General features: G+C 47.2%; 1 protein-coding gene across 1 annotated transcript in view; it reads right to left on the bottom strand.

Annotated features, from left to right (window-relative positions):
- Window positions 1–14,940, bottom strand: part of dmxl2 (Dmx-like 2) — a gene marked incomplete at its 5' end in the record, with an annotated part of 101,989 nt that overhangs the window by 12,216 nt on the left and 74,833 nt on the right. The window contains 8 exons of the mRNA XM_083652864.1: window positions 1,312–1,377; window positions 2,446–2,563; window positions 4,290–4,491; window positions 4,683–4,768; window positions 4,862–4,995; window positions 6,236–6,426; window positions 11,908–12,084; window positions 14,470–14,715. Coding sequence (XP_083508990.1) covers window positions 1,312–1,377; window positions 2,446–2,563; window positions 4,290–4,491; window positions 4,683–4,768; window positions 4,862–4,995; window positions 6,236–6,426; window positions 11,908–12,084; window positions 14,470–14,715 — 1,220 coding nt within the window. The remainder of the gene's footprint in view (window positions 1–1,311; window positions 1,378–2,445; window positions 2,564–4,289; window positions 4,492–4,682; window positions 4,769–4,861; window positions 4,996–6,235; window positions 6,427–11,907; window positions 12,085–14,469; window positions 14,716–14,940) is intronic.

The raw sequence follows: 14,940 nt of genomic DNA on the forward strand, positions 1-14,940 counted from the left end.
TTTGATAAAACTCAAGACTTGAAAGAAAAGCCGATGCACACCCTCACAGTCTTAAGGATAGGTGCGTCGGAGGATAGTAGAAGATAAATAATTCCCGCACACCATCCAGTAATTGGCAAACTTTAATTAAACAACGTTTCGGTCGATCAGACCTTCATCAGGTAAAAATTTTACCTGATGAAGGTCTGATCGACCGAAACGTTGTTTAAAGGTCCCAATTCGTGCAGCTGTAACCTCTTAAAAACGTGTGTCTCTGGTCCATAAAACATGATTCTGGATTAATCTGTCGAAAATATAGCAACCCCGTTTGTTGTGACGGAGTTCTCACTTCCTCATCTCGTCGCTTCCCAAGAATGGCCTGTTTCTATAATATATTCAGAACTAACAGTTCCCATTGGCCGCTGAGGGAGAGCCCGCCCCAGGCTCCCAGCGGCCAATCAGATTAGCGTCTGTGGACCAGCACGCTAGGTTGCGAGTTATCGTTAACTTAACGGTACTACGCTAAAGAGGACATCTCAAAATGCCTAGACTTACCGAATGCACCTCTGCAGTTGCTGGATCACGTACAGTTGGCGTCACTCCAGCTAGAAGTGTTAATTTTGTGGCTATAGACTAAATGGTGCAGGTAGCTTGTGTGAGAGGGACCCGCGCAGTATGCAGGAGGAAGCTAGTGACGTCCCAATTCCCCTCTGGGCAAACAAAGCGTTTGGGGGTGTGGCTTGGAGGAGACTGCAGGGGGACGCTGGATAGGGACAAATCCAACTGTGGCAGTTCTGAGCGTGTGACCACTCATTACAGGGAGGGCTGACAGCAGTATATATGCATTTACAAGTAAAAACAGCTTTTGCACGGAATGGGACCTTTAATTAAAGTTTGCCAATTACTGGATGGTGTGCGGGAATTCTTTATCTTCTACTTATAAAACTCAAGACAAAACGAAGTACGTATGGTAGGAATATTATTTGAACTTTTTGGTTTTGTTTGACATCACACCAAATATTTTATTGTCAGGATACCCTGAAGAAGGCATAATGCCTAAACATGATGTAAAATCAATATTTTCCCATGGAGAGTAGTGTGCAACCTTCATATAATTACTTACTACTTACTCATCCCAAACATTACCATTGGGTTCAATGGGCTGAACATTCATTTGATTATTTCACATGATTTTGTATATACCGATATGGTAAAAAGATATATTCATTTCTAGCAAATACAGTGACTTTTGATGCTCCTGTTCCTCCGAGCTTGGCTGCAGAGTGACTCTACCAAACGGACAGACAGACAGAGCCTGGTGAGTGATACTACCTTCTTGGGACTGCTAGCTCCTGATATGCAGTTTGGGTTTACACGGTCCATGTGGTTGTCTACACACTACACAACACACACACACACACAAAGGCAATATGGACGCAAAACACACAAACAAGGCACAACACAAAACACATGCACAAACACAGAGAAATCAAAGGGACAAAATGAAAAGGGTTGACAGGGTCTTTGATGTATCTTTTGTCACTGGATGTTAAGGAGCAGTGGACCCACTCAAGCCCATTAGCATGGTGCTATAGAGACACTGCATGAAATAGGCCACGCCCATCACGGGGGAAAGCTCTCCATTCACTCCCATACACACCAGCGTCATTTTCCTTGAATTAAACTGTTGTGTGGTGGGGCTGCTCAGACAACAAATATAAAACAAAATCGCCAATTAAAGTTTTTTTGTACTCCAGAGCAAAACAAGGAAGCCATTGAGAATTGGCGAGAAGAAGAATGTGGATCTAGCTGTCAAGGAAGTAAGTTGGAGTGTTCATCTTCCGTATATATATGATCTTTGTGTGCATAGGAGAACGCCAGGATTTGGGGGGGAGTTTTTGTTTCCCCCCGTTTTGGGCGTGGTTTCTGAATGATGATGCGCTCCGCAGTGTCTCTATAGTCATGTAGGAGGAGTGGAGATAGGATGAGGACTGTGGATGTTACTGCTAAGAGTGTAGCAGATGAATCTGAACTAATCTGCCCACGACAGAAATATAAATACATGTTGGAAACTAAGCATCTGGGACTAAAATCCCTGAGGTCTGTATTCAATTTTGGAATGGCAGCTACAGTAGCAGTCTATCCTGAAAATGATGCTCATGATTCACCATTGGTTCCAGACATCACAGAAGGCAGTGAGCTGTGCTGGAAAATATCTAGTGTTATTTGAAAGTAAGAAAATAATTTGTTCAGTATAAAAATATGGTGGAAAGAACAAAAATTCAGCCTCACTGGCTATGAAAATAATAATAATAATAATAATAATAATAATAATAATAATAATAATAATAATAATAATAATAATAATAATAATAATAATAATAATAATAATAAATGATGATGGTTCATCACCATGACTGTATGAAAAAACCCATTGAAACAGAGATCTGTCTGTGGGCTACTGACCTCACTCTGCTTCCTTTTCTTTGTGAAGATGTAACGGATCAAAGTCTCCTGAAGAACTTCCTGTTTGACCAGGAAGTGCCACAGACGGCGAGCCGGGAAGGACACGTGGTTCTTTGTCCTGAGAAATAAAAATGGGTAGAAAAATACATCGGTAATGTGGCGCTACCGTAGGTATTTTCATAATAATAATAATCATAATAATACATAAAGTAATATGTAAACATACATTGTGAAACAACTCTTTGGTCTCTAGTGAAGCTGAACGCCACTTTAAATCTTTGTGATTGTTTTTCTGTATTGCTTTGTCTTCTGCTATTGATGTGACGGCTGCGCTGCATACTGGCTGCGCTGCATACTGGCACTAAGTCTAATTCCTCATTTGTAATCTGATTACTTACAGTACTGTGTGGCTATTAAAGTGAATTGTGAAGTTGAGGTCAAATTTAAACTAATGTATGTTAAGTTAAGTTAGTTAAGTTAAGTTATCCTTTATTTATCCCCTTGGGGGAAATTCATCCTCTGCATTTGACCCATCTTCTACTAGGAACCTTCCTAGAACTAGGAGCAGTGGGCAGCCGCAGTGGGCAGCTGCAGTGCAGCGCCCGGGGACCAACTCCAGTTGTTTTGCCAGTACCTTGAGGGGACTACCGGATGTTGGTGTTGGAGGACCAGTCAGAGGTGTGCCCTACCCTCTGGTCTCATGAATAATATGTCCATCTCCACTGCCCCAGGGCAGAGACAGGGACTCTGTCCTGTGAGTGAGCACCATCCTTCGGATGAGACTTTAAAGGAGCTAAATGCGATACTCAGCCCTACTAGATGCCCGCAAACCATTATTATATATACATTAACGAGCGAGACAGGCGAGTTATATTGTTGTGAGCAGTGAAACCAAGCCACGCCCCCTCTCAGTGTTATGAAAACAGGCTTGTTGTTACCAAGTCTGTCCAAGCGCAAAATCGCATATAGCTCCTTTAAACCAAGGTCCTCCTGACCCTCCGTGGTCAATAAAGAGCCCATCGGCATTCGTCACAAGAGTAGGGGTGTAGCCCCGCCCCGGTGCCCTGAGGGGTGTAGCCCCGGTGCCCTGAGGGGTGTAACCCCGGTGCCCTGAGGGGTGTAACCCCGGTGCCCTGAGGGGTGTAGCCTCGGTGCCCTGAGGGGTGTAGCCCCGCCCCGGTGCCCTGAGGGGTGTAGCCTCGGTGCCCTGAGGGGTGTAGCCTCGGTGCCCTGAGGGGTGTAGCCCCGGTGCCCTGAGGGGTGTAACCCCGGTGCCCTGAGGGGTGTAACCCCGGTGCCCTGGCTAAATTCCCAAACAGGCCTTCCTTCAATCATGGCCACCTAATCATCCCTCATTACTTAATTGGCACATTCAGTCCTCAGCTCTCCACCGTGGTAGTTGATGTGTGGTGAGCGTTCTGGCTGCCGTGCATCACCCAGGTGGGTGCTACACATCGCTGGTGGATGAGTTGGGTCCGTACTGCTCAAAGACGAAGCAGAACTGTGTCTATTCTGAATTGAATGAAATAAAATGGCGATGGCGTGGTGTACGTGTGTGTGTGTTCATCTGTCTGTGCCTGTGAGTTCAGACGTGTGTGTGTGTTTATCTGTCTGTGCCTGTGAGTTCAGAGGTGGTGTGTGTGTGTTCATCTGTCTGTGCCTGTGAGTTCAGACGTGTGTGTGTGTGTGTTCATCTGTCTGTGCCTGTGAGTTCAGACGAGTGTGTGTGTTTATCTGTCTGTGCCTGTGAGTTCAGACGTGTGTGTGTGTGTTCATCTGTCTGTGCCTGTGTGTTCAGACGTGTGTGTGTGTTCATCTGTCTGTGCCTGTGAGTTCAGACTCACTTGAAGGGTGTGTTGTCTGGCTCCAGCATGGCCTTGTGTCTCAGTATGGCGGGACCCCCCCCTGCACTGAGGTCGGTGGGATACGTGTTGATGTAGTTGGGCGGCGGGCCGTCAAACTTGTTCAGCCGCTCCAGAAGAAGCTGCTCCCAGTTCTCCAGAGTCTTCAACACGGCGTTGCAGAGAGGGGAGGTCACTGGCAGGTCTGTCAAACCCAAGGAAGATATTTTTACCAAAATGATGACAATGACGACACCTATGCCATGTTAGCGCCTTGCAAAGCCCCAGACATGCTCCCAAATAATGTCTGTATGATCAACGATATCTTCAGACAGGAAGACAACGCTTATAGCAGCTATGTAGTTAGGATGGCACTAATGTCGTGTGCTTGCGTACCTGTGAAGTCGAGGCCGGTGAGTGGGAGGAAGTTCTTGACGTTGTGTAGACCCAGTTTGACCATGACCAGCCGGATCAGAGCCCAGCTACACACGGCACACAGAACACGATTAGAATGTGGAGATCACGACACACGGGGCTTCAGACTGAACAGAACAGCAGAACAGCCGAGCCCTAACCTGTAGGAGTTTGGGTCGCTGTGCTCCGTGATCTGCTTGTCAGACAGGAAGGGGTCGTCGTCGTCGTCGTCTTCCTCCGCTCCGCTCTCGTCCGAGTCGTACAAAGCGCCGCTGTCTGACAGAGGCAGGAAGGGCTGAGAGGAGAGGGTTAGGGTTAGAGGAGGGTTAGAGGAGAGGGTTAGGGTTAGAGGAGGCAGGAGGGTTAGAGGAGAGGGTTAGGGTTAGAGGAGGGTTAGAGGAGAGGGTTAGGGTTAGAGGAGGGTTAGAGGAGAGGGTTAGGGTTAGAGGAGGCAGGAGGGTTAGAGGAGAGGGTTAGGGTTAGAGGAGGGTTAGAGGAGAGGGTTAGGGTTAGAGGAGGGTTAGAGGAGAGGGTTAGGGTTAGAGGAGAGGGTTAGAGGAGAGGGTTAGGGTTAGAGGAGAGGGTTAGAGGAGAGGGTTAGGGTTAGGGTTAGAGGAGGGTTAGAGGAGAGGGTTAGGGTTAGGGTTAGAGGAGGGTTAGAGGAGAGGGTTAGGGTTAGAGGAGGGTTAGAGGAGAGGCAGGCAAAGTGACAGAGACAAAGAGAGAAATTGAAGTAAGAAAGATTCTAATAAGCCCAGTGGCGATGAATCCCAGATTTGATCATGGGGTGTAGGAGGGGTGTGCACACTGTTTTTTAAGCTCCAACGGTGAGTTTTTTAATGACAAAAATGCAACGTTTCGACCCTCACGGGTCTTCATCAGGCAGTACAGTACCTCTGTCTGTGTGCGGATTTCCTTTTCTTTTTCTATACGCGTATTTTTTCCAGCACCTGTTGAAATAATCTCAGATGTGCGTGCACTCTACTCTCTTGTGTAGGAGGCAGTGTTGGGCAAGTTACTTTCAAAATGTAATATACTACACATTACTAGTTACTTTCATTTGAAAGTAATAAGTTACTTTACAATATTACTTTCTGTGTAGAGTAACTCCTTACTTATTACACTACTTTTGCATTACCGTACTTTTACCCAAACAACAGCAGCAGCAGAATGACATCGCCGCCCCGGAACCATCCCGAAAAATAATTTCAACCGCCTTGAAGTCAGTGTAAACAATCCAACATTCTAAATGTTATTCTTTTCCTTTGTTATTGTCGTCTATAGTGGTTATTTGCATAAAAACACATAGTTTGATTAGGAAATGATTGTATCTTTTTTAAATATGTGCTTTAATTTAATAAAATGTAACTCAATTTGTAACTTGAGTTACTTGACAAAGTAACTGGTATAATATTACTGAAATCCTATAAGTAATAAGTTATATTACTGAGTTACTGCTAAAAGTAATATATTACATGTAATATGTTACTTTTGTAATGAGTTACCCCCAACACTGGTAGGAGGGGTGTACCTACTTTAGCCACAAAGTAGTCCCACATGCTGAGCTCGGGAGGGATGAATTTCTCCCTGTAGGCGGGTCTGGCTGCGGGCACCGGGGGCGGGGCGGCGGGGGTCTCCTTGACGGGTCGTCCGGGGACCAGCATCCTCATGTTGAACCGCCGCCTCTGTCGGTCCACGTCCTCCGCCGGGGCTGGAGGGGGCACCGCTGGAGGGGGAGGAAGAGGAGAGCGTAGAGCCATAGATTTCAAAACACAGCGCACACACACCGATAAGGTAGATTTGTGCAGCAGACGCTTAGTTGAGAACGCGGTAAAACCGAGACAAAGCGGTCGTCTCCCGAGAAGCCGAGGCTTCATTCTAAAGGCCAAAAGGAGGTCAAGAAATGGATTAGGAAGAAGATAACGCGCACAATATTATGCATTCCTCTCATATGGAAAAATTATTAGTCTTGAATATTTATCTTAATTCTGTCTGAAAGGTGATGTCTGTCTGCAATATGACTAGTGTTATGGTTCAAAGCACACACAAATACACACATTTAGGATACAGGGGACAGAAACGGGGCAAGGCACACTAGGTGGTTGCGCACACAAACCTGCACCATTATCCTGGGTGACTATCTCTGGCCCTGAGGTCCACCAGACAAAACGAGACAAGACACAGACCAGAGCAGACACAGTGCTGTTAGACACACACACACACGGCATCATGTCATCTGACTCTGAACGTCAATATTTTATTATTTTACGTGATGTGCAACACAAAACACACACACAGAAAGACATGGCAGACAATGAAGATGATGATGGTGACGACGATGATGATGGGTTGGTTGGTCAGTCATGTTCTAAGCATTCTCTGGTATCAGAGTAAACACAACATGAGGCTGCTTGTGTTTTCTACAATAGCACATTGGAGGCAATGTGTCGCGTGGGTTTATGACGCGCGTGTGTGTGTGTGTGTGTGTGGCACATGCGTGTTGTGTGCGTGTATGTTTGGGGGCTGCGCTCAAAAGGGCGGAGCACTAACACGTGGAGAGCTGATTGGCTGGCATTTAAGATCCCCTCTCCTCTCACCCGCCCCTCCCAAAAGCCCCAGCTTAGACCAGGAAGTGTGAACACAATCGGTTCCGATTGTGTTCACACTTCCAAGCCAGTCTGTCTCTTCTACATAAGGTGAATAAATACAACAACAGTTAGTTCCCGTCGAGGGATTTGATTGGACAAGAGGCATTCCACGAGTGATATACAGTATAACAACACTGTACCGTATAACAACACTATATAACACTGTATAACACTGTATAACAACACTGTACCGCTCAGTGGTTCCAGTAGGAAAAACAGGTGCAGGACAACGTGTCCTGCAAGGTTTCAGATTACCGGACAAGTGGGATAAATTCCGGACACACATTAAATCTGTGTTTATTGATCTTAAAAACAATTGATATAGGCTTAGGCTATATAAAGAATGACATAATTAGGCATGTAGATTTATATTTGTTTAATTAAAAGTATAAACCAGGCCACTATAAGACTCAATTAGCCTATCATTTGTCCCTGTTAAAGGCTGTTTAAATCTTGATTGTGTTGACATGTCGTCTCTCTTGCTCGCTGGTCGTAGCACGTTGGCAGTATGGCCGCCTCCTGCATTCAAGCGTGCGATAAATAAATGTAGCCTAATTGTAAATGTTGTTTCATTCACCATCCTAGCCTCCTACACAGTCGTTAAAACATGTGACTGTGAATGTGTGTGCAGCCCATTTTAATACAATTAATTGATTAATTGCGTCGGGAGATCATTTGCAGGACACGGTGTCCTGCGGATTTTAATTTGCCGGACTTTGATTAATTATACAGGACAATGTCCCGCAATTACCGGACAACGGAAACCGTGACCTCTCATGTATCGCTCGGCTTCTAACGTAACCTTGATGACGCCGTGCGTGGAGAAAGCTGTGCCTGGGGCGCTTTCTGTGAGGAGAAATCGTAAACGGATCACGACAACGTCATTTGACGTTAGCGGAGTAACTGGCAAGCTAAACCAGCTGGTTAGCACTTCTAGCAGACAATACAGTGTTTGTGCGACAATGTTTGTGCGACAAACACCAGATATTCGCAGTACATGTCCACACAAAAGTCTACCTTCATTCACACTGAAGCGCCTGGCATGGTTTTGCGCAGCCACGACTTGGAGCCTTGCCGCCGACAGCGACACTGTGCATACTCGAACGTAACTCGTTCAAAACACGTCCAAAACGTTATCGTGTCGTTTACCAAGAACTTGCAATCATGTCGGCGGGGGGACATTTTATTGTCCCTCCATTTCAAAACTCATTCCGGTGAGCCTGCAGAAGGCTTTGCTAGATGAGGGACAAGCACGTTAAATGAGGAAATGGCATTTCCTCACAACAAAGAGTTGACGGCGCGAGACGGCGCAGAATGAGATTTTCGACGTGCTGCACGCCACCTACGCCAAGCTGCGCCGAGAGGACGCCCAGCTGCGGCGACCCCCTCGGCGCAGTCAGCGCCATCGATTTCGCACGAGCATAATTTGCACTTCAGTAACGACAACGCAAATATGGATACATTTGACCTTAATTATGAACGGTCGATCAAGGCGGAAGATTGGGAAGAAAGTAAACCCGAAATCGACTGTGCTAAGTGCTAACCTACTGTAGCTAGCTACTGTAGCGTGCCGTGCAGTTGGGAAACAGTTTAGCTGTTGCCTGGCAACACTTGGTAGTGTAATCCTGAGGAAACTGTTTTCATTGGACGAGACAATAACAGACATAAATCATCTGTTGTCTCAAATGACCATCACTTGATGGATAGCTTTGTTTATACAGCTGTTGTATAAAAAAGCTATATCACACTGGAGGCCGCCATGTTGAACTGGATATCAGCGCAGCTGTTATTATCTTCTGATCACAGCTGTGCTGATATACAGCACAACAGCTCCTCCCCCACAAATACAGCGTGAGACGACTTCGACCTCCTCTGATGAATATGCATGAGCAGCGTCTAGTTCAATCTAATAGAGGCAAAGTGACCGCCTACTTCCTGCTTCAGCACTGTACCAGAGATTTTCATCTTTTTCATCATAAAACTGGAACTCATATCTAATTTAATGCCTGTTTAACACATTCAGTGCCAGCGACGCCATATGGCGTCATTAGAAATTTACCGTACAGTGCCAGCGACGCCAAATGGCGTCATAACTCGATTTTTTTTTTTTGACGGGGGGGTGTCGATCTATGCCTCTTACATCGCCTCTTACAATATTCAGAGGTATTGAATGTGTCTAACCTATTTTACAGAACCCTTAGGTGGCGACAGCGCTCTCCAGATGAGAGAACGTGGAGTGAAACACACAGAAGAAGTCATTGGGGGGAAGGAAATCGCATCGCATCCGTCCGTATGCAGCGGCTTCATTGAAGCAACGTTTAGCTGTGCCCCTGCAGCAGCCAATCTGCTATCACAATTGAGCACCTCGATGTCCGCTGCAACAGCCTCCGTGTCCGCTGCAACACATGATCAGCCGTGGATTTGTTATTATTCTCAACTCGAAGCATGGGAGCTGGTACACGCGGCTGTAAAAAAGCAGGATCTAGCAGACTTTTTCAGTGCTGAGCACAGGCAGAGAAAACGAGAAAACAGCAGAGCAGAGAGACACTCCTCCCACAACGGGGGGGGGGGGGGGGAGGAGGAGGGGGGGAGGTGGGCACGCAGAGCCAAGTACACAACACAGACCCAGACAGCAGGACAGGGTTGGCAAACGCAAGCCAGAATATCCGATGCCCACCAGCAGCAAAAGATCAGCAAGAAGCTGCAACCAGCAGCGCATGCAGGCGCCAGCGCTGCTGGTTTCAGCTAAAAATATTATTCTTCCAAACAAAATTCCCTTGCCTTCACTGTTTTATTGAAGGAAATTATTTTTGAGGTGTGACTACATCAGAAAATTAGCTTCAGAGTCAGTGATGTGCTTGAAATGTTTAATTTCACAAAAGGCTCATTATCTCAGCTCGTAGAAAAAAAGCTCTTTTTTTCGTTCAATCAAGCTATCTTCTCCGGCTCATAACTAAAGAACGGAAAATGGGATCAATAAACTTTTTTTTGCAGGTGATAGAAGAGAGTCTCATCGTTATTTGTGCGTGTTCAGTGTTTACATAGTAATTATTAAAGAAATTATATGACTGTTTTAAAATGCATTGCGGCCTATGTGGCACAGCAAGCAACCTTTTGCCCAAGGGCCGTGGCACTGAAAGTGTTAACTGGGACTGTAAATTCATGTAAATTCCCTGCACATTTAATGCCTATTTAACTTAGCCGGTAAATTTCATGTACATTTAATGTAAACTCTTATTTAACTCCGACTGTAAATTCATGTAAATTCAACGTAAATATTGAATTCATATTTATGATCCACAGAACACTTCACCACTCATGTACATATTGTATATATTTACTGATTTGATTGCACTTGCAACTTTGTGATTGTCTTTAGTTATCTTCCTACTTCTTATCTCTGTATATTGATGTGACCGCTACGCTGCATACAGACACTAAGACAAATTCCTCGTATGTAACTTGCATAGTGTGGCAATAAAAGTGATTCTGATTCTGATCTGCCATTTATTTTCCCATAGACATTTCCTAAAATGCTTATAAAAAATAGTTTTACTTCGTCAAACCAAACAGTTCAGCTATATTTAGAATCGGGAGAGACCATAGAACATTTCACTCACACCAACAACAAAAAAAACTACATTGAAAAATATTTTCTTTAAATCCGCAATTTATTTTACGTTTTGGTCCTAGTGAAATGTTCTATGGTCTCCCCTGTTTCTAAATATATCTGAACAGTTTGATTTGAACAAGTAAAACTATTTTTATAAGCATTTTACGAAATGTCTATGGGAAAATAAATGGCGGATGAAAATCTCTGGTACAGTGCTGAAGCAGGAAGTAGGCGGTCACTTTGCCTCTCTATAACAGACTGATACAGCACACCGCCTCTTAGGCTGTATGAAATTGACCAAGTCACAAATGGCTGACTCAACCACGCGCCTAGAGCTACTACCAGTCTAGGATGTCAGCTTTACCTTGAGTACAAATTAATGCATTCATCGTTCTGTTTTCACCATTTCATCTTCCAGACCAGACTGGGCAAAACAGAAATATCGATGCACTTTGCAGCTCTAGTGTTGAGTGAAGTCAGCGAAGCTTCTGGTGATGTAGCGTACCTGGTTTAGGCTCAGTGTTAGTCTCAGAGGGCTGCTCCTCTGAACGCTCCATGATAGTGTTAGCTGCTGCTTCAGTGGCATGACAGGGATGACAACCAGATGAGCATACAGGACATTAACAACAACCATTGACATGCAATGCACACGTCGTGCGCGTGCACGCACGCACACACACACACACACACACACACACACACACACACACACACTGCTGAAGGCTTATCATATTAACGCTGAACACAGATGGCTATACATCTCCAGTGCACTAGTAGGCGCTGTCTTTCATGACGGGCATTCAGTAGTAGCTGCACAAGAGAAGGGTCAAGTCAAGCACCTGCAACAATGCAAACCTGCACAATTAACATGCATGGCAGTCCTGCGCAAACCAGCAAGTCAATCCTGCAAACCAGCACTGCAAAATCCAGCAGCTCTGTTACTCACAGCTGGCCAGAGGAGCTGGTGCCCCAGGGCACCACCCGTCTCCCCGGGGACTGGGGGGAGGGGGTCGTTTGGGGTGCTGCTGGGTGGGGGCGGGGGTGGGGGCGGGGTTTAGGGTGGGGCTGCTCTGCTCGGGTCTTCCTGTCTCTTGAGCGTCCTCTGCCTCAAAATCAGCTGGCGCTGGGACACAGGGCAGAGGGGACACTCACACAGGAGGACACTAACACACAGCAGCAGCAGCTCCCGCAGACAGGACAGCACTAAAGTGAATGTCTGCCTGTCTGACCACGCAGGCAGACACACAGACAGGAGAGAGATGCCTCAGAAGAGGACAGAGGACAGGTCAGGGTGTAGAAGGACACACAGACAGACAGGAGAGAGATGTCTCAGAAGAGGACAGGTCAGGTCAGGGTGTAGAAGGACACACAGACAGACAGGAGAGATGCCTCAGAAGAGGACAGGTCAGGGTGTAGAAGGACACACAGACAGACAGGAGAGATGCCTCAGAAGAGGACAGAGGACAGGTCAGGGTGTAGAAGGACACACAGACAGGAGAGAGATGCCTCAGAAGAGGACAGGTCAGGGTGTAGAAGGACACACAGACAGACAGGAGAGGTGCCTCAGAAGAGGACAGAGGACAGGTCAGGGTGTAGAAGGACACACAGACAGACAGGAGAGGTGCCTCAGAAGAGGACAGGTCAGGGTGTAGAAGGACACACAGACAGACAGGAGAGATGTCTCAGAAGAGGACAGGTCAGGGTGTAGAAGGACACACAGACAGACAGGAGAGATGCCTCAGAAGAGGACAGGTCAGGGTGTAGAAGGACACACAGACAGACAGGAGAGATGTCTCAGAAGAGGACAGGTCAGGGTGTAGAAGGACACACAGACAGACAGGAGAGATGTCTCAGAAGAGGTCAGGTCAGGGTGTAGAAGGACACACAGACAGGAGAGATGTCTCAGAAGAGGACAGGTCAGGGTGTAGAAGGACACACAGACAGACAGGAGAGATGCCTCAGAAGAGGACAGGTCAGGGTGTAGAAGGACACACAGACAGGAGAGATGTCTCAGAAGAGGACAGGTCAGGGTGTAGAAGGACACACAGACAGGAGAGATGTCTCAGAAGAGGACAGGTCAGGGTGTAGAAGGACACACAGACAGGAGAGATGTCTCAGAAGAGAACAGGTCAGGGTGTAGAAGGACACACAGACAGACAGGAGAGATGCCTCAGAAGAGGACAGGTCAGGGTGTAGAAGGACACACAGACAGACAGGAGAGAGATGCCTCAGAAGAGGACAGAGGACAGGTCAGGGTGTAGAAGGACACACAGACAGACAGGAGAGATGCCTCAGAAGAGGACAGGTCAGGGTGTAGAAGGACACACAGACAGGAGAGATGCCTCAGAAGAGGACAGGTCAAGGTGTAGAAGGACACACAGACAGACAGGAGAGATGCCTCAGAAGAGGACAGGTCAGGGTGTAGAAGGACACACAGACAGACAGGAGAGAGATGTCTCAGAAGAGGACAGAGGACAGGTCAGGGTGTAGAAGAACACACAGACAGACAGGAGAGATGCCTCAGAAGAGGACAGGTCAGGTCAGGGTGTAGAAGGACACACAGACAGACAGGAGAGATGCCTCAGAAGAGGACAGAGGACAGGTCAGGGTGTAGAAGGACACACAGACAGACAGGAGAGAGATGTCTCAGAAGAGGACAGAGGACAGGTCAGGGTGTAGAAGGACACACAGACAGGAGAGAGATGACTCAGAAGAGGACAGAGGTCAGGTCAGGGTGTAGAAGGACACACAGACAGGACAGCACTAAAGTGAATGTCTGCCTGTCTGACCACGCAGGCAGACACACAGACAGGAGAGAGATGTCTTAGAAGAGGACAGAGGACAGGTCAAGGTGTAGAAGGACACACAGACAGGAGAGAGATGCCTCAGAAGAGGTCAGAAGACAGACAGGAGAGAGAGGCCTCAGAAGAGGACAGAGGACAGGTCAGGGTGTAGAAGGACACACAGACAGGAGAGAGATGCCTCAGAAGAGGTCAGAAGACAGACAGGAGAGAGAGGCCTCAGAAGAGGACAGAGGACAGACACACAGACAGGACAGAGATGCCTCAGAAGAGGACAGAGGACAGACAGGAGAGATGCCTCAGAAGAGGACAGAGGACAGGTCAGGGTGTAGAAGGACACACAGACAGACAGGAGAGAGATGTCTCAGAAGAGGACAGAGGACAGACAGGAGAGATGCCTCAGAAGAGGACAGAGGACAGACAGGAGAGATGCCTCAGAAGAGGACAGAGGACAGATGCCTCAGAAGAGGACAGATGCCTCAGAAGAGGACAGAGGACAGACAGGAGAGATGCCTCAGAAGAGGACAGAGGACAGGTCAGGGTGTAGAAGGCCAAAGGATGGAGGAGAAGAGGAAGGCGAGACAGGAAGAGGACAGTAGATAATGGACAGTAGATAATGGACAGATCACAAAGAGCACTGAGGAGGACTGAAGACGGGCAAAGACAAAAGGCATAAGGAGGAGGAGACTAGGAAAGGAGAAGCGTACCTGGCGGCGCTTCGGGCCTCTTTGGCTTAATGACGACTTTGGCCCCTCCTCCGAAGATGGCGGCCCACATGCGGTTGTTGAGCGGGTGCGCCGCCAGACGGAAGAGCTCGTTGCTGCCGTGCGTCCCCAGGCCGTGGATGAGCAGCGACAGGTAGACCGCCACCACCGCCTCGCACAGCAGCACGTTGAGCCTGGGCTGGTCCTCCTCTCGCGCCGAGGCCACCAGAGAGATCAGGGACGACACACCTGGAGAGACACGTGTTTGTGCTATAGATGAATATGAACTTTACAATAACGCACATGCACACGCAGGATAACAGCAACTCTTCTTCCTCTTCGTCTTCCTCTTCGTTTGGGGAGCATGAGCTCAGATGGTATGAGAAGTCATAAGTGTGTCTTTCCGTTACATTCCCCGAGGCCATGCAGCTCCTATTATAGAACACCATCTGCTCCTCTGCCTGCTGGAGTCTG

This window comes from Poromitra crassiceps (assembly GCF_964638095.1).
Source record: "Poromitra crassiceps genome assembly, chromosome: 16".
NCBI lineage: Eukaryota > Metazoa > Chordata > Actinopteri > Beryciformes > Melamphaidae > Poromitra > Poromitra crassiceps.